We start from the raw sequence: 20,116 nt of genomic DNA on the forward strand, positions 1-20,116 counted from the left end.
CTTCTTCCTAGTTCCCTTAGTGATGTCATCTCTCACATTCACTTGTACATTATTTTTGATATATAGGCATACCCCTCCCCCTTTTTTACCCTCTATATCCCAGTGATAAAGGGTATACCCTTGAATGGTTGCCAGCCAATCATGTGAGCTGTTGAACCAGGTCTCTGAAATTCCTACAAAATCCAAATCCTCCTTGTACAACAGTATCCCTAATTCACTTATCTTGTCTGCCAGGCTCCTGGCATTGGTGAACTTGCCACGTAGTTTAGACCGGTCGCATACTATTTACTTATTGGGTGTTCTGAGATTGCAACCAGTTGTTACTATACTTACCTAGGGTTTATGTGCTTTAGCCAACCTACCACTAATGCCTCCAATACTACCCTCTGGAATATGAATAAATAATAATAGTTCTGCGCTTAGGACTGAAAGGAAAAAAAGGAGAACTGCAGCCCCCCTATATGGTAATTTCACCAAGTGAAATACAGATCAGCAAATGTCTTAGGAGAAGGGGAATTGGCGCTGTTCTACTAAATGTGCATAGAATGTAATTCATAGAAAACATATATACAATTTCCTTCCATTCACCGAATTCATATATGGGCGTTGTGGGGATGGATGATCTTGATGACCACTCATCCTCTGCATCCTGTTCATACCAAACTGTGGACCTCTTCTTTGGGGTATATATGTTTTCTATGAATTACATTCTATGCACATTTAGTAGAACAGCGCCAATTCCCCTTCTCCTAAGACATTTACCCTCTGGAATATGTTCCGCGCTGACTATCTCTACCTCTGCCCCCCCCCCCCGTCGCCTACTTTAAAAACCCCTCTAACTTTTTGGCCATCTTTACTCCCAGCTGACCTCATTTAAGTGCAGTCCATCCCTTCTATAGTACTGTTGATGGACTGAGAAGTTGGCCCAGTCCTCCAGGAACCCAAACCCCTCCTTACTACACCAGCTCCTCAGCTACTTGTTTACTTCCCTAATCTCTATCTGCCTTTCTGGTGTGGCTCGATGTACCAGTAGTATTCCTGAGAATACTACCTTGGAGGTCCTTTTCCTCAGTTAAGCTCCCAAGTCCCTAAAATCATTCTTTAGGACACTCCATCTGCCTCTGACTTTGTCATTGGTGCCAACGTGCACCATGACAGCCGTGTCTTCCCCAGCCCCTCCCAGTAATCTATCCACCAGATCCGTGATGTGCCGAACCTGAGCGCCCGGTAGACAACATACAGTTCGGTGCTTCAGGTCTTTGTTACAGATTGCCCTCTTTGTCCTCCTAAGAATTGAGTCCCCTACCACCAGAATCTGTCTTTCCTTTCCCTTTGCTTCTCCCCCACTCTCACTGGAGGAGTTCTTCCCCCGGCAGCTAGGAGAGTCCCTCAGCTCCAGCAGTGCTGGTCCCTGACTGGTTTCACCAATGTCACTCAATGGAGCGTACTTATTGGGATGCTCCAGACCTGAATCGTCCTCCCTGGCACTTCCCCCTCTACCTTTCCTGACTGTCACCCATCTACTCTTTCCTAGTGCCTGCACCCCTTTGTCTCCACTTGCCTCTGTGCTGGCACCTGCTGTGTACGTTCCTGGCTCTCCTTTAGTATGGAGGGTCTTCTCAGTGCTGACAGTTGCTTCCCCAGATTCAGAACCTGAGCTTCCAGGGAAACCATGTGCTTACATTTTTGCACTGCAGTATTCGGGCCTCGATTGAATGATCAAGGAACGCGTACATGCCACAAGATGTACACTGTCGCATCTCCACACCTACCGGGCATCGCACCTACTAATTTAATGAGGATTGGGGATTATACCCTGTCCAAATTACCTAGCTTCCTGACACTAATACTCAACAAGACAATACACAGGTACTCAACAGGGCAATTCACAGGTACTTGCAGACCTACGGGCACTCGCAGACCCACGTGCACACTCACACAATACACAAGTACTAACGATCAACACACACACTACTCAATCAACACTCAGGTACTCACAATACACGGGTACTAAAAACTGGAAATAAACAGGTACAAACAACGTTGCCCCAGACCTGTATTATCACCTCTGCGCTATATTTATAAATGTCAGACCCCTACCAAAGCTGCCACTTAACAATAAAGTATATATAAACCGAATTCACCAAAGGGAAATTATGGATGAATAGTGGCGCTGATCCCCAGGTGGGGAGATGCCAGACACTCCTATCCAGCCGGTGAGCTGAATACAGACGTGACTAGATCAAAAGTGGAAAATTGACATAAATTACATCAATGATCCCTAGTGCCCCCAAAAAATTAATTTAAAATAAATAATTCAAATGAAATCAATAAGAGCTAATAGAAATTATATACATAACACTCAGTGAAGGTGATATACAAATATATAAATCCAAGAAAAAAATATTAAAATGATAATTAAAAATGAAATTTTTATGAAGTCCAGAAATCAATAAATCATGGAAAATTGAAGAAAGTCCAAAGAGAAGTGAGAGTGACTCCAAAAACTGCTCAGCTGTGTTTTAAAACATCCACCACACCTCTGTGACGTGAATCCACTCCCTTCTGAAGTTTAAACTCACCAGCTTTTAAGGCCTCTCACTCTCGTGTTGGCCTGACAGAGCCTCTAACCCACCTTCATGGGGGTTAACATGCAAGCCCATACATCCACTGCTCCATAGGAAAACCGCTTTTCTTAGGTTGGTAGTATGACCTGGAGTTCAGCTTTATAATAAACCTGCCACAGGACAGAAAGCCCTTGACATACAGAAAATGTGAAATGTGCAGTTTCATACTGTGCAGATGCACACAGGATTGGCTGCCGTGAATGGCCATTTTTTTTTTTTTTTGTCTTTTTTCCCTTCATCTCATAAAAACAGTTAGACCCCTTTCACAATGGGGCGTTTTTCAGGCGCTTTTGGGCTAAAAATAGTGCCCCCAGGATCCTGCAATGCGATCCCGAGTGTGGCTCGGGGTTACCGCTAATGGTACTGAATTTTAACCCCGAGCCACACTCGGGAAAACCGCCAGGGAGGTTAAATACACAAAAACAGGTAATCAAAACTTTTGGACGAAAAAAAATGGGCTAACTTTACTGCTTAGTTTTTTTTAAAATTCATTAGTGTATTTTTTCCAAAAAAAATTGCGTTTGAAAGACCGCTGCACAAATACCGTGTGACATAAAATATTGCAACAACCGCTATTTTATTCCCTAGGGTCTCTGCTAAAAAAATATATATATATAATTTTTGGGGGTTCTAAGTGATTTTCTAGCAGAAACTATTTCTAGCGCTGCTGTACCGTCGTTCTTGCAGCTGTATTCGGCCGCTAGCGGTGCGGTTTTAACCCCCGCTGGCGGCCGAAAAAGGGTTAAAATCACTCGTACAGCGAGGCTATAGCCGCGGTATAGCCGCGCTGTCCCATTGATTTCAATGGGCAGGAGCGGTTTAGGAGCGGTGAATACACTGCTCCTTCACCGCTCCAAAGAAGCGGTTTGCAGGACTTTTTTCACCGTCCTGCCAGCGCACAGCTTCAGTGTGAAAGCCCTCGGGCTTTCACAATGAACAAACAGCGGAGGCTGTTTAGGGGCGGTTTGCAGGCGGTATTTTTAGCGCAATACCGCCTGCAAACCGCCTCAGTGTGAAAGGGGCCTCACAGAAGTCATTTGCAAGTCGCGCTGAAGTTATAATCGGCCTTTTTTATCAGCACAATCGGCTGATGCTGATTAATTAATAAACGCCAAATGTCAGCTGATATATCGGTCAACCTCTAGCTTACGCCACACTGCACCCTGCCTTTTTTCGATGTAGTGATTTTGAAAATGCAGACTACAATGTTAAGCTTGCAGTGGCCTGTTGGAGTGTTCTCTGCGTAATACTGCAGTGGGCACTTTGTGATAGAAGGAGAGCCTGGTCTAATGACAGGTCATGTGACTTCTCCTAGAACCTCTTTTTTTTCATTTATTGAAGTAAGTGGGGCTTTGCTTGCTTCAGTACACTGAAATATCCTAAGCGTATTTATAAACCACATAGACATGCCTTACTAAGATGTGTTTATAAATTCACATGGCCTGTCAAAATTATGTGACCAAGCTCTTTTCCACTGGCACTTATTTTTCCAACCATTCATTGAAATATGGCTTTGCTTGCTTTTGAAGTGCTAAAGCACATTGGTATGTTACAATGGTATGCCCTATTGCGTATGTATATGCGTAGTTGTCTACTTTTCCTTGTTAAGGTAGCGCTATGGCCCAAATAAGACTATGCCACTGCTTTATAAATGCACCCATTATCTCCAGAATTTTTATTTTCTTTCAATAGTTTTTATTGTGAGCAATAAAAAGTATTACAAGCATTTCACTTTAAGTAGTCAACAAGGGAGTTACATTAAGGAATATTAGCTTCAGAGGTCTGTATCCTTCTTGAAAAAGGATTATCGATATTTAAGGACAGAAGGCTATAAGCAAAACTCTCAGCAACACATTATTCGTCCTTCAGTGCTGAAAAAGTATGCTCATCGTATATAAAGAGACTCATTAACACCCATGTTTTTCACGCGAGGTGGAACCCCTATGAAGGGTGTAAAAGACCTACCTCCAGAATTGTATATAGATTTTATTGAGAAATGTAAAACTTCAATGGACATGGTTTGCAGGCCCATTCAAACCACTGGGAAACAGGGGGAAGGGTGTTACTTACAGTTTTTTGGCATGACTATGTACATTGCTGGGAATTGGCCTTACATTTTTAGTGGGCATTCTACACACATCCACAGACACATCCAAAAAAACGTACCTGATGTGTTTTTGATAGAACCATAAAGTATTGGTTTAAGTAAACAATTCCAACATACCACTTTTCTGAATGCTAGCTTATAAAACATGTCCCCTTGGCTTCCTTTACTTCATGGGGCAATTCTAATCTACCTCCCTTTCTGACCCACAAATCTGGGCCTTTCTTGAAATTTAAATTCTTGTTATATTCAGTTCTTACATATTCAAATTCCATTTACTCACAGAGAACTGGTTATTTTTTAGCAAGTCTCCATACTACTTGTTTTCTTTTCTGTTTCAATCATTTTATTGGATTTTTGTGGAAATAACAACAAGTATGCCCACTCAGGGACTAAAATGTCTGGTAAAAGTAACTGATATTAAAAATAATGATTTAGGTTTGTATGGAAGCAAATTAAAAGGGCTTCAACCTCTGTCTCATCTGAGGGTCTTTTGAGGACTTGATGGCATTGGCTAGCAAACCTACATGGAAGCCCATGGATCCAGATGGAGTAGAAAAGTAGGGGGAGGGGAGACTCTGAGAATTCTTGAGAAAGGGGAGTTAGGAAAACTCCTAGGGGTAAAAAAATTGGCCAGGGGAGTCAGGCATCATGGGTAAGGGAAGGGGATGGGATCTGCGAGGGGAGGGAATACATGAGAATAAGGCCCCCTCGGACTTAGGACTAAAACCTAATAAGTAAGATACAAGTAATTCAGGCTAGATGGATTCAAGGCTCGTAGGTAAGCAACGATCCTCATATTTTTAGAAATTTAGTTTGTGAATTATTCAAGATACTGGATAATTTCCCATTAAATACATATGTTCTTTGACTTCTTTCAACCTTAAGCAATAACTTGGATAGTGGTCAAGTATAAGTATGTAGCCAATTTCTGTTGATGTATGAAATGGGCTGAAACTGTATGGTGTAGAAAGGCCATCTTTGTGTACTTCCGGAAAACTGTGTAAAATAAGGGTTGGGGGAGACCAAACGTGCCTAGACATGAATATGGTCAAGTGTTTACTTTTAGACAGGATGCTGATTTATGCCGCGTACACACGAGCAGAATGTCGACGCATGCTCTGAAGCAAGTACGAGACAGAAGCTATTGGCTATTGCACTTCCTTTTTCTAGTTCCGTCCTACGTGTTGTACGTAACCGCGTTTTGGGCGGTCAGACTTTGGTGTGACCGTGTGTAGGCAAGACCGCTTGAGCGGAATTCCATCGAAGTTCCATCAGAGAAACCTGTGGAGTTTATTCCAACGGCAAAACCGGTCGTGTGTACAGGGCATAAGGCTCCATGCACACTACCGTTTTTTTTTAAGCTCTTAGACGCTGTATTAGCATTTTTTTTCTGCTCCTAGATGCTAAATAGTGTTATCCTATGTGTCCATGCAAACGACTTTAGGCTATTAGTGTTTTTTGAGCTTCAGCATCTAGGAGCAAAAAATAAATTATTTTTGTAGAGTTTTTTAGTGTGTTTTTCCAGCAGAAAGAAATGCAGAACGCTACTAAAACGCTCCTAACAGCTTTTTTTTCTTTTTTCTTCATGTACTGTAAAATAGCTAATAAAATGCTAATGCTCCTAAATGCGCCTAAAAGCTACTAAAACACTACTAGAAGCTGGCACAAAACCGCTATTATCAGCATTTTTCATCCAGCGTTTTTTTCTAGCATAGTTTGTGTTTATAAAAAAACGCTAGTGTACATAGAGTCTAAAGCTTAATTCAGCTTCTAGAAGCAGAAAAAAAACGTTTGCTTTTGATCTCACCGCTGTCATCTCAATCGCCTGTCAGTGTTTGATCTTTTTGAATCACATATGGTTCTGCTATTAAAGTGATTGTAAAGGCTGTTTTTTTTTTTTAAATAACAAACATGTTATACTTACTAGGGCTGGGGAAAAAATTGATTTAAATCTTGAATCGAGTTGAGAGGTCAAATCGATTCAAAATTTAAGCAATTTGATTCTTTTAGATTTTTTTTTTTTTTCACCGCGCCGGTCCTGAGGTCCTGAGGAGCTGCGGGCAGGAGTTTTTAGGCGAGGCCGCGGCTTTGGCCTAGTCCGCAGCCTCACCTAAAAACTCCTGCTCGCTGCTCCTCAGGACCGGCGTGGTGTCCAAAAAAAAAAACACTGGATTTGAATCGTGAATCGAGTTTTTTTTTTTAAGATTATTTATTTATTTATTTTTTTGAAAATCTCCCAACCCTAATACCTCCTCTGTGCAGTTGGTTTTGCACACAGTAGCCTGGATCCTCCTCTTCTCGGGTCCCTCTTCGCTGCTCCTGGCCCCTCTCTCCTTTGAGTGCCCCCAGCTTACTACAGGGGGCACCCAAACCGAGTCAGAGTTCTGTGTATCCATTCAGACACGGAGCCCTGACCTAACCCTGCCCCCTCTCTCCCCTGATTGGCTGACTGACTTCGACAGCCACGGGAGCCAATGGTGCCACTGCTCGGTCTCAGCCAACCAGGTGGAGTGTCCTGGATGGCTGAGGGGATCATGGACATTGCTGGAGATAGATGGGGCTAAGGTAGGTAATTAGGGGGGTGCTGGGGGGGCTGCTGCATAGAATGCATTAAGATAAAAAACCTTCTACCTTTACAACTCCTTTAAGCATACACAGACTATATGAATACCTTGTCAGTTTAATTGTGCTGCTTGATAAGACATTATGCACAGGAGTTTATTGTGATTGTTTTTACTGTGTTTTTTCTTAGTGGATACTAGCATTTGGTTTGTATATAAGTGCTGCTTATTTTGATAATCATTTTAGTATAAAGATTTTATTATATTTAATTACAAAATGGCGTATGCCAAAATTATATATGTTATCAGATTTTTTTTTTCTTGGCAAAAGTTGATTTTGTCTTTAAATTCCATCTTCCAGTAGTGACATTACAGCTCCTTATGGTATTCGTTATCCCTCAGACTTTTTAGCTACAGGATTTAACCACTTCCGGACCGCCCACCGCATATACATGCTGTGGCAGGGCGGCCTGGCTGCTCAAAATCACGTACCTGTACATCAGGGATATGCAATTAGCGGACCTCCAGCTGTTGCAAAACTACAAGTCCCATCATGCCTCTGCCTCTGGGTGTCATGCTTGTGGCTGTCAGAGTCTTGCTATGCCTCATGGGACTTGTAGTTCTGCAACAGCTGGAGGTCCGCTAATTGCATATCCCAGCTGTACATGATTTTGTGCACGCAATTTAGAGGGCGCGCTGCTCCCGCTGTGATTGGGCACAGCAGGAGCCAATCAGCGGGTCTGGCAGCCGCTTCTGGCTATGGGACCCGATGATCATTCGGAGGAAAGGCAGAACTGCAGTCTGCCTATGTAGACAAGGCAGACCGCTGTTCTGTCAGGGAGTAAAAGAGAGATCTTGTTTTTCAGCTAAGCTGAAACATGGATCTCTCTTTTCCTCCAGTGCTTCCAATCCCCCCACAGTTAAAAAGCATTCCCTAGGAGCAAACTTAATCCCTTGATCGCGCCTGGTGTTAAGCCCTTCCCTGCCAGTGTCCTTTATACAGTGACAGTGCATTTTTTTTTAGCACTGATCACTGTATTGGTGCCACTTGTCCCCAAAAAGTGTCAGTGTCAGATTTGTCCGCCGCAATGTCGCAGTCCCACTAAATAAATCACTGATCGCCACCATTACTAGTAAAAACATGCTTGGAAAAGGGTCTGGTATGGATTGGCGGGGGGGCCCCATGCCGTTTTTGAAAAAAAATTGGGCGTGGGGTTCCCCTTAAAATCCATGCCAGACTTTTCAATGCATTTTGCATTGCTAACTTTGCTTCTGAGCATGTTACAAGACGGACCTGATTTGGATGCGACTTCCATTCAATTCTGTGGGCTGAAATCAGAAGGGAGTGTAGACCAAAGTCAGACCGACACAAGTTGGACCAGTTAAGACGGCTCCCATAGGGAAACATTGAGTGCACAAGTCACGACATGTAAAAATCAAAGTCGGAGTGATTGGTGCACCAGTGTGAACCGGCCTTAGAAACCTACTGACTTCTTTTCTCTGTTGCTCTGCACATCAGGCAGCAAATTTTTGTCTTTTTCAAAGTTACTAGCTCTTTACGCAGCCGTCCCCTTTTTTCAGCACACTTTAGGAACTGCAGTGTAATAAAAAATATAAGACACTAGTTATTGAAGTTATAGTGTCATTACTAAAATAATGACTTGTTTATTTAAAGCAATATTAAACCTAAAGCCAAAAATACAATATATTGAAGCTTACCAATGATTTGATGTGGTGGCTGCAGTACTTTTCTTTTTCTTAGGCTTTTTTCCCCTCTGTTTACACGTGGTGATCCGGCTGGTAACACCACCTGTGTTAGTGTGCCACCACTATTGATGAAGGAGCACAGCAGACAGTAGCATTGTTAACGACGTTACGACGAGCCGATAAAAAGGAAGTTCAATAGTCATGTGATATCTCCATTATGAACGCTAGTTTTACAAGACCGAGGGCTTCCGGCTCGTACTTGACACCAAGCATGCCTGAACTTTTGCGCGACGGACTTGTGTACACACGATCGGAAAGTCCGACCACAAAGTTTTGTTGGCGGAAAATTTGAGAACCCGCTAGCCAACATTTGTTGGCGGAAAGTCCGCCAACAAATATTCGATGGAGCTTTGGCTTTCAGCCAACAAGATCACATCCAACATTTCCTGGCGGAAAATCCGATTGTGTGTACGCGGCATAAGACTTCATTTAGAGTTGGGGGAGGTGGTGTCACAAATATACATTTGAGCCACGTTTTTGTCCCCCGCCAGACCCCCCTTTAAGCTGCAAAAGGCATCAGACGGGGGTGTTTACTTGCCACGGTCGTGATGCTCCGCACCTGCGCCAAAGTTTGCTTGACATGTAGCTACACATTCAAGCAAATGGGGAAGCGCTGCCACACTCTTAACTGATACATTTACAGGAGATCTTGTTCTGTTGAAAAACAACAGACTTACTGCCCAGATCACTAGGTGAAAATGGAAAGAAAGCCTAAATGCAGCCATTACATCTAAGAATTGGTAAGCTGCAATATAATAAATGTTTGCTTTTGGGTTGAATACCAATTTAATTGCAGCCAGTGAAATCACCTTAATTTGGCTTGGTATTCGCCTTGTGTAATCGCTTGTACAGTGTTACTCCAACAGGGAGAGGCAGTACTGGGAGCAACTGGGTGCTGCTGTGTTTGTGTGGTGACAAGCAACATGCTGACAGGAGATAACAAAGTGAGGAGAGGGATGAGCTTATTCCTTATTGCCCACTCACAGGCTAGGTGGCAGGGAGGTGACCAGGCTGTATTGCTTTATTGGCACTAGAGAAAAATCAGTCCTTGGATTTGCTGTGTGGCAGAGCTCAGGACTAGATAGATGGACAGAGAAATACAAATCTTTTTCAAAGGTAAAATAGCTCCTATGTATGTATTTCATCGATGTATTTTCCTGTTTGTCTGGAGTTCAGCTTTAGTAGTAGCCATGGTGTAGTAGGAAACCATACTGGAACAGGTTTGTCCATCACCCAGGGCTAGGATGTGGAACTGCATCCCCTTCCTCCACTGCTCATCCATGACGTAGAATGGGTGTACTGCTCTGTGCCCATTTTCATCCCATTCTTTAACTAATTATATGATCCTCCCAGCCCTTTAAAGAAGACACTGGGGCACAAGGACCTCTTTATTGTACAACAAAACATCAGATAGACAAAACCATATATATTTTTCTAATAAAAATATAGGTTTGCTTGATTTAAAGAGGAACTACACTGCATCTGGGCACCTCAAACCAAAAACGCTATTTAAAGGGGAGTTCCACCCAAAAATGGAACTTCCGCTTTAAGGAAGGTGACCCCCTGACATACCACATTTGGCATGTCATTTTTTGGGAGGGGGGAGCCGGTACCCTCCAGCTCCTGCTTCCTCCCGGCGCACCCCGGCACTATAAGGGAGATCACCTCTACCCCCACTCTCTTGGCAATCATCTGGGACACGTCACAGGTCCCAGATGATTGCCCGGCCAGTCGCGATGCGTGGCTTGCGCATGCGCAGTGGGTGCCCGGCTGTGAAGCCACAGCCGGGCGCCCACACTTTCAATGCCGGTTCCACAGAGAGGAGGGGGAGACGAGCGGGGCTTTGCTCCCCCGCATCGCTGGACCCTGGGACAGGTGAGTGTCCAATTGTTAAAAGTCAGCAGCTGTATTATGTGTAGCTGCTGACTTTTATTTTTTTTATTTTGTTTAGCAGAACTCCACATTAATTAATTTTTAATATTCAAAACAAAATTCCCTTGTCTCAATCTCATGTCTCAATGCTTTTTTTTTTTTTTTTTGCTGAGAAATCAATTTGAGAATTTATGGCTGTAGCCATCTTGGATGAGGGCAGATGATTCATGTAGTTTAATTCCTGGAATCCATCTGCCCTTCGCTTAGGCTTGCAGACAGGAGAGTGTGCTTAGCTGAGAAAGCCTCTCCTCTCCTCCTGAAGACTCCTGAGATGTATGACATCATTTGCCCAGGAAGCAACTGAAGAAATGTAAAAAAAAATGTAAAAAAAAAAAAAAGGTGTAAAACAAGTAAATACACTATACTTTCCTATCTATTTCCAAATGCTGGAAGCATAGGATTAAAACTAGTCAATGTTGTTTGAGAGAGTGAATTTCTGCTTTAATATTCTAGTTTTATAGTCATTTTGTATATATGAAGTATACTTCATGAAGTCTTTTTTTTTTACTATTCTATTTCACTTCTAACTAATAACTTTAGTTATTGTTTTTTGCGCTGGTAACCATTATCCATTATGTAACTGAAATCTTTTTTATGCTATATAATAATTACTTAAATATAATTTTGTTTTTAAGGCTGACCAGCTGATGTTTGCTTTACACTTTGTGCGTGGCATGCATGCTGAGCTCTTTCAGGAGAATGTAAGTATCCATGAATTCTATATCACACTGTGCTGTCAGAGTTCCAAATGGTCCCCAGATTGTCCATTAGGCTTTTAATTCCACTGAGCTTATTTGGGAAGCACACAAGTTCTGGCTCTAAAAAAAATAACAATGGAAGCTATAGAAAACACGACTGTGGATTTTTGGCCATCCCTGTAAATTAGTGGTGGTGAACTTGCTTAGATATATCTATCTTTAAAGTGGTTGTAAACCCTAAAAAAAAAAAAAAACCTGCAAGACAAAGGCATAGCATACTAGCTCATTATGAATTACTTACCTGAGATCGAAGCCCTCGCAGTGGTCCTCGTTCACCGCTCCAGCGGCCGACATCTCTCCCGGGGGTTTCTTGCATGAGCACAGGAGCCGCCAGTAATGGCACAGTCTAACTGAAGCAATGGCACATACGTGCCACTGATTTAGTTTGCTTAACTGCGCATGTGCCGATGACGTCGGCACACGCAAATACAGGGATATCTCCTAAACTGTGCAGGTTTAGGAGATATCCAGTGTAGCTACAGGTAAGCCTAATTATAGGCTTGCCTGTAGTAAAAAGTGGTTGTAAAGGGTTTACAACCACTTTAACTATTGCTCGTTATGCCACCAATGGGCTATGCATTAATAATCAGCTTCTGCAATACTGTAGAAGATGTTGGGGTCTGCAGACATACTGCAGGACACATTGAGAGAGAGTGGATCTCCCACAGGAGCCAGAGAGCGTTAACATGCTACACGAGACAACTGAACTTCTAGAAGAGACAAAGATTGCAAACAGGTTACAGGAGACTGTCAGGTACTGATGGCTTGCTACAGGTAAGGAGGATTGTGGACAGGCTCAGAAAACATGCTTCTGGCACTGCATTCTCACCTGTATAACTGGTGCTTGCTCTGTGAAGGCATTGGTAATTGAAGGAAAAGACAGGAGTTCTACACACATTGGCACTGGCTGCCTGTCACTGCAAGGCAGGGGTAGGCAACCTCGGCACTCCACCTGTGGTGAAACTACAAATTCCATCATGCCTCTGCCTCTAGGTGTCATGTGATTGTCAGGGTCTTGCAATATCTCATGGTATTTGTAGTTTCACCACAGCTGGAGGGCCGAGGTTGCCTACCCCTGCTGTAACGGCCAGAGTCCAATATGGACAGATCTGAGTACTGGAGAGAATGCAATGCAGGTGGCCACCATTGCCGTTATAGTTATACATATAGTGCAGCGCTACTAATAAAGTGCAATAAATTATATCACTAATAGAATAAAAAAGTATAAACACAAATTAAATTAATAAATGTCTAATAAATAAATGTCCAAAAAATAGCAAATAAAAAGAATGTCTCTTTAAATGACATCAATCCAACCAATGTGCAAAAAAATATATCTGTGCAAAATCAAAAAAAACTGTGCAAAGAATATTCCTCAGTCAGTGATCTTCATTTCATTTGACCGTGCACAATCCTTTCTCTCAGCAATATGCCACCTCCCACCATTTTAGCTGTACCCTCACCTTAATACAGCAGATAATAAGCCTTTAAGAATTTCCCTTTTCCATATATAATGATCCTTGCTGAGTCACTTTACTGCATGCCCCACACTCCTCAATCTGCATACAACGATCTCCAGCTTGATAGCTCAATTAGATCATGCAAAATAAGAGGGTATGCAATAGTGATTTATCGTTGTAAAAACCTTTTATTTATAAAACTCGTGCCAAATGAACACTCACATTTACATTATAAACCACAGGCATGTAGTGTATAACAGTGGGCGGATGGTTACTTGCCGCCAGTCCTGCAGTACCGACAGATAGAAATCCCATCTGTGCCTACAATATCCTGAACCTCTCGTAATCCTGTCTACGTCAGCCTCTCAGGTCCCTACTACATGTTTTGTCACATCATGTGACTTCCTCAGGGAGATATGATAGGCTGATGCTGTTCCAATCATATATAGTCCCGGAATCCGCCATTTTTGCGTAGTATATTAAAATATTTGTGGCCGCCATTTTACCTTGGTTTGTTTACATCCGCGGCTCCACCATATTATTATAGTCTAAATGTCGCCATTTTATTGTGAATCACTACCATAAGATATCCCTATGTTCCACTTCTCATATATCAACCATATATATATTGTTCTACAGCCCTATAATACCTGTTCACACTCATATAATGGTCACATCCAATATTAAAATCCAAAATAAATTTAATAATAAAAAATATAAGGAGAAATAAACATAAAAAAAACAATACTAATTATTAAAAATAGAAACAAAAAATAAAAATATATATCATATAAATATAATAAAATACAATTAAAAATCTCAAATATTTATAATTAAAATCTAGTAATTATTTATACAACAATTAAGATCAAATTCTCCATTCAAGCCCCTCGGCACTATTGACCCCCAATTTATATATCCACCAGGATTCACATTGACTAAGAGTTCTGATTTTATTACTGCCCCTCCAATTACTTTTATATTTTTCCAAACCCCGTCAGTTGTTCACTGCTCACACTGGTATGAAACATTGCTGCTGTAGCAAAGGAAGAATTCATTACAGAGTGTTGCTTCTCTATGTGCTCTAGGTAGCAGCTCTTGGCACATCACAACTCTGCCTCCCTCACAGGGAACATGAACTCGATGCCTAGAACAGAAGTGGCCCATAAAAAAAAGCAGCTGGCTGATTCATATTTATATTCGTTTTGAATAATTTTGCTTGGTTGTACAACTAGTAGACCATACTCAGTGCTGTTTACTTCAGAGGCCATTAAATGTGCACCTGTCTTGGAGGAGTTTAGATACAGTACATCTGGCCAAATACTAACGCCGTGTACACGCGACCGGACTTTTGGTTGGACTGAACTACGAAGGACTTTTTGATGGAGTTCCGACGGAGTTGCAACAAAACGGACTTGCCTATACACGATCACACCAAAGTCCGATCGTTTCGAACGTGATGACGTACGACCGGACTAGAATAAGGAACTTCATAGCCAGTAAAATAGACAATATTAGAAAATAGACTAAACTTGCAATAAAACCTAGAAGCTGATTGGTTACTATGCACAGTCTTAATTAGCACTGCTGAAGTCGCGCCAACTTTAGAAAAGGTTCCTGTACTACTTTAGGTCAACTTCCATCCAATTTGTGCCCATAGACTTTAATGGAGGTCAACTCCAAGTCGGATCCTCATCTTAATTGATGTGATTTGGATCCGACATTACAGGAAGATTACCCAGGCATTCCCTGAAGTTGCTTTAAAGTCGCTCCAAGTCACTTCAAAGTTGCACCAAATCGCATTCAAGTTACACCCAAGTCGCCTGGCAAAGTCGCACTACTTTCAGGTCGTGGCAGTGTGAACCGAATTGCGTGTCTTTCAGAACGTGGCCAGTGTAAATTTCCCCCAAAGGAATGTTCTCACAATGCATCCAATTACTCTGGTGTCTGTACCTCCTACTCGGGGCATCAGCCAACTTACTTTAGCTGATTGTTGTTTTTTCTCAGTGGTCCTGAGACATTTTTTCATTCGGACATCGATCAGAGTGGGACCAACAACCAGTGATAGATACTGAGCATTATGCATCTACCTTGTTCAGAAAGAGGGAAATCTTCCAGCATCAAAGGAAGATGTTGCTGACAGTCCTTTAGGAGCACCTGTCTTTCATCAAGCCCACCAGTCAATGAGGCGTCATAGCACTTGTTGCTTAGTACACTTAATTTAGCACACAAATCTGTCATGAAAGGGCTGGTTGGTTGTATTTGCCCCCAAAGCAAAAGTTCTTAGCCTTCCTGTGGTGTGATTTGTCACATCCTGCCTCATTTCAGTTTCGTGCTTTAAAAAGAAAAGAAAAACACCCCTTCAGTGAAATTCAGGCTAACCCACAGACAAGTTTGTGGTTTTTTTTTTAGTTTTGATATTATAGGTTTACTTGTATTATGACCATCTAGAACTTCCAAAGCTGACAATATGATCCCTAATATGTCTGATTCTGTCCAATCTGTAGTTGGACAAATAAAGGAAGGAAGCCTGTTGACCTCCATATCCCAAAATGCTTTTAGGCAGTCTGTAACAAGGATGTTGTTTTATATTTGTCTTGACAACCTTATGTTTTATAGCTTTTAGGCTTGTTGTAAGATGCATTTTAAAGGAAACCCCCTCTTATTCCATGCAGGGCAAGGCAACAGAATTGCATTCATGCTACCCTCCTAAGTATTACGTATTCACCTTAATTTAATCCCTTGCCACTCCATTTAGCTTCCTGGAGTGATGAAAGGAAGCCCTATGTTAGGTCCATTAAAGAGTTTGTTAACCCCAAAAAAAAAATGCATCCTGCTCCTTTAAAGCATGTTTGACACAGTGCTTGTGCTGTGTCATTTAGCCCCCATAGCATCTATAAAACCTGGCTGATCCTGCCAGTTTCTGCCCTCCCCTATGTAAACTGACCACTGTTTAATATGGCTGCTAAGCCTTGACACCATGGTCCATTTACGTGCCTCTGTCATCCGCAACCCTGTTATCTTTCTCCTCTTCTGTGTCCTCCTACCCCCTCCCCTCTCTGCCTGTCAGCTTGTGATAGTGCCACCCCCTCACCCCCCTCCTGCTGCTTGCATAACTGTAACATGTATGCACCATTAGCGCTGTCTCCAATTGTAGTGTCCCCCCCTCCTGTGTGTGATTTTTTTTAAAAATGCTGTAAATCATTTAAGAGCGGCGATCCACGATCACATGACCGGCCGTCTCTCTCCTCCCCTCCCCTCCCCTCCGGACTGACGTCAGCGAGGGGAATCATGACCCCTCCCACGGCATCTGTCAGAGGAGGAAAGAAGATAGCTGGCTGGTCATGTGATCGGGGATCTCGGCTCTTTAATAAGGTATTTACAGTATTTTTTTAAATAAATCACACACAGGGGGGTACACAATAGGAGGGTACACAATAGGAGACAGCTCTGATGGTGCATACTTAGAATGTTAGAATGGCTTAACAACCACCTTAAGCACTCTGACATAGGACTAAGCCCCCCACCACCACCACATGTAACAGCACAGGGTCAAGCCCCAGCTCTTGTCACATAAGCAGAAGGAAGTGAGATGTATGCTACCTTTTACCTGGGTGTCACGACAGCACAGCAAGTGCTTTGTCCTGGGTCATCAAATCAGTTTTTTTTTTTTTTTTTTAGAAATTTGTGACACTGTTATTTATGCTTCACAGGAATGGGATGTATTCACTGGTGTCATCATTGGGGATATGTTCAAGAAATCGGTAAGTAAACATTTTCTACAAATGCAGTTGTTTAAAGTATTACTATAGGCAAAACTTTGTTTCTCCTTTTGGATAGAGTAAAGGAGGGTTATAAACCCCGGAAAGTTTTTTTTTTGGCATCTGTGTCCCATTGGGGAAATGTATTTTTAGTTCCCGTTCCATAGCCAAAACAGGAAGTGAGAGGAAAACCCTGCAAATTAAGGGAATCCCTAGGGGCCCCCCAGGTCACCAGAAGTAGTGTCTGCGTTGGAAGATTTCCCCTCTAAAACTTTTCTGGGGACAACTCAAAATTTGTAATTTTCTTTAACTTTACCATTATTATTGAAAGTGAAACAGGACAATAGAGAGGGTGAACCTCCCTAAAGGGAACACGGAGTGCAGTAAAAACTGTCAGGTATTCAAATCACTTTCCACTTTTTCCAAAACGAAAGAAAACGTTTTTTGCCTTTAGTTATACTTTAGGTTTAGGTATACATAGTAATAAAAAAAAAAAATATATATATATATATATATATATATATATATATATATTTTTTTTTTTTTTTTTTTTTCCTTAGGAGAAAACTCACAGATAGTGATCTGTATGCTTACATACAGTATGTCATTACAATTTCTTTCACATTTGTGTTTGTTGTTCTTATATAGCAACAATACATACCTGGATATAATATCTTTTTTCTTTTACTCTACCCGGTGTTCAGTTTTAGGCTGGTTTCATGAGAACCGCTTTAAAGGCAAACCGAAGTTTGTACTTAAAAGGGTAACCATAAAAAAATGTAAAAAGTGTGTATGTATACAGGTGCATCTAAAAAAATGTAAATATCATCAAAAAGTTAATTTATTTTAGTAATTCAATTCAAAAAGTGAAACACTTATATAGATTCATTACACACAGAGTGATATATTTCAAGCATTTCTTTCTTTTAATTTTGATGGCTTACAGCTAGTGAAAACCCAAAATTCAATATCTCAGAAAATTTGAATATTGTCAAAAAGTTTAATATTGTAGACTCACGGTGTCCCACTCTAATCAGCTAATTAACACCTGTAAAGGTTTCCTGAGCCTTTAAATGTTCTCTGTCTGGTTCAGTAGATTACACAATCATGGGGAAGACTGCTGACTTGACAGTTGTCCAGGAGACAGTCATTGACACCCTCCACAAGGAGGGTAAGTCACAAAAGTTCATTGCTAAAGAAGCTGGCTGTTCAGAGTGAACTGTCATATTCCTTGCTTCAAGACACTCCTGAACCAGAGACAATGTCAGAAGCGTCTTACCTGGGCTAAGGAGAAAAAGGACTGGACTGTTGCTCGGTGGTCCAAAGTCCTCTTTTTGGATAAAAGTAAATTTTGCATTTCATTTGAAAGTCAAGGTCCCAGAGTCTGGAAGAAGGGTAGAGAGGCACAGAATCCAAGTTGCATGAGGTCCAGTGTGAAGTTTCCACAGTCAGTGATGGTTTGGGGAGCCATGTCATCTGCTGGTGTTGGTCCACTGTGTTTTATCAAGTCCAAAGTCAGCGCAGCCCTCTACCAGGAAGGTCTAGAGCACTTGATGCTTCCCTCTGCTGACCAGCTTCATGGAGATGCTGATTTCATTATCCAGCAGGACTTGACACCTGCCCACACTGCCAAAAGTACCGATACCTGGTATAATGATTATGGTATCACTAGACACCAGAGCCAACAATGTAGATGAGCTGAAGGCCGCTATCAAACCAACCTGGGCTTCCATAACACCTCTGCAGTGCCACAGACTGATCGCCTCCATGCCATGTCACATTGATGCAGTATTTCATGCAAAAGGAGCCCCGACCAATTATTGAGTGCATACTATACTTTTACATGGACATACTTTTTAGTAAGCCAACATTTCTGTATTAAAAAAACTTTATTTTTTAATGGTCTTATGTGATATGAAAATTTTTTGAGATACTGAATTTTGGGTTTTCACTAGTTGTAAGCCATAATCATCCAAATTAAAAGTAAGAAATGCTTGAAATAGATCACTCTGTGTGTAATGAATCTATATAATATATGAGTTTCACTTTTTGAATTAAATTGCAAAAAAAAAAAAAAATTTACTTTTTCATGATATTCAAATTTTTTGAGATGCACTTGTATATTAAAAAATATTGCATATACAATTGCCACAGGCCATATTGTAATGTAATGTTATTAAAAATCATCTTTCCTTTTCAATTTGCAGCCCTGTAATTTTCTGTAAAATACAATATGGCAACCTGGTGGCATGCCTCCAAAAATTTAATTTCCTGCTTGTGTGATTTCCTTCCTGATTTTCCTAGAAGTATGCACTAAAGTACACATAAAAGGCATCGTCTGCAATTGGAATGTTATTTTTTGTGAGATACTCCCTAAGGGCTCATTACTTCTACAGGGATGCAGACACTTCAACTTACCACATTAGAACCTGAAAATATATCAGCTGATTATATTGAACACAGACACTCCCATTCAGGAAACAGTTTTCCCAGGACATAGTGGAACACAGCTTTTTTTTTTTTTTTAAGTACAGAAACAAGTAGAAATCTGCTACAAAGTTTGTTAAAAATCCCTGCAATACATAGATCACCCAGAGGGGTTTTGCTTTTTTTCTCAACCAAAGTGGAGTTACTCTTTAAAACGGTAATAAACTGCCCCCCAAAAAATAAAAAAATTGGGCCCACTGCAGGTTTACGGCATAATGTGCTAGTATGCACTGCATGCTAGCACATTATGACAGACTTACCTGCAGGCATAGCCCTCCATCGCAGTGCTGTCATGGTTCCCTGGTGCTACCATCTTCACCTGGTCTTCTTTTCGGGTACGCGGGCTCTCCTGTATGAATGACCTGAACTGCGATGACATCACGCCCTGGCCCCGGCATGGAGCTGTGAAGGTACGGTGTGGGTATGCTGTCCCTCCAGAGGGCATGTGCTGGTGATGTTACTGGCTGCATCCAGTGTGAAAACCATGCAAGTTTAGGAGATCTTCACTGTACCTATAGGTAAGCCTTATTCTAGGCCTTATTATACGCTTACCTGTAGATACAAGTTAAAAAGTGGACTTTACTTCCACTTTATTAGTGTAATATATACACTGTCTTTCTCGTCTTGGACTAGTGTAAATTTGTGATTATGCCTTT

The 20,116-nt window shown here is 41.6% G+C and overlaps 1 protein-coding gene across 3 annotated transcripts in view; it reads left to right on the forward strand.

Annotated features, from left to right (window-relative positions):
- DYNC2H1 (dynein cytoplasmic 2 heavy chain 1) overlaps positions 1 to 20,116 on the forward strand; it is a 669,732-nt gene that overhangs the window by 368,952 nt on the left and 280,664 nt on the right. For all 3 annotated transcript variants that reach the window (XM_073613106.1, XM_073613107.1, XM_073613108.1), the window contains 2 exons: positions 11,630 to 11,695; positions 16,926 to 16,976. In XM_073613106.1, coding sequence (XP_073469207.1) covers positions 11,630 to 11,695; positions 16,926 to 16,976 — 117 coding nt within the window. The remainder of the gene's footprint in view (positions 1 to 11,629; positions 11,696 to 16,925; positions 16,977 to 20,116) is intronic.

Source organism: Aquarana catesbeiana, linkage group LG02, assembly GCF_042186555.1.
Source record: "Aquarana catesbeiana isolate 2022-GZ linkage group LG02, ASM4218655v1, whole genome shotgun sequence".
NCBI classification, from domain to species: Eukaryota; Metazoa; Chordata; class Amphibia; order Anura; family Ranidae; genus Aquarana; species Aquarana catesbeiana.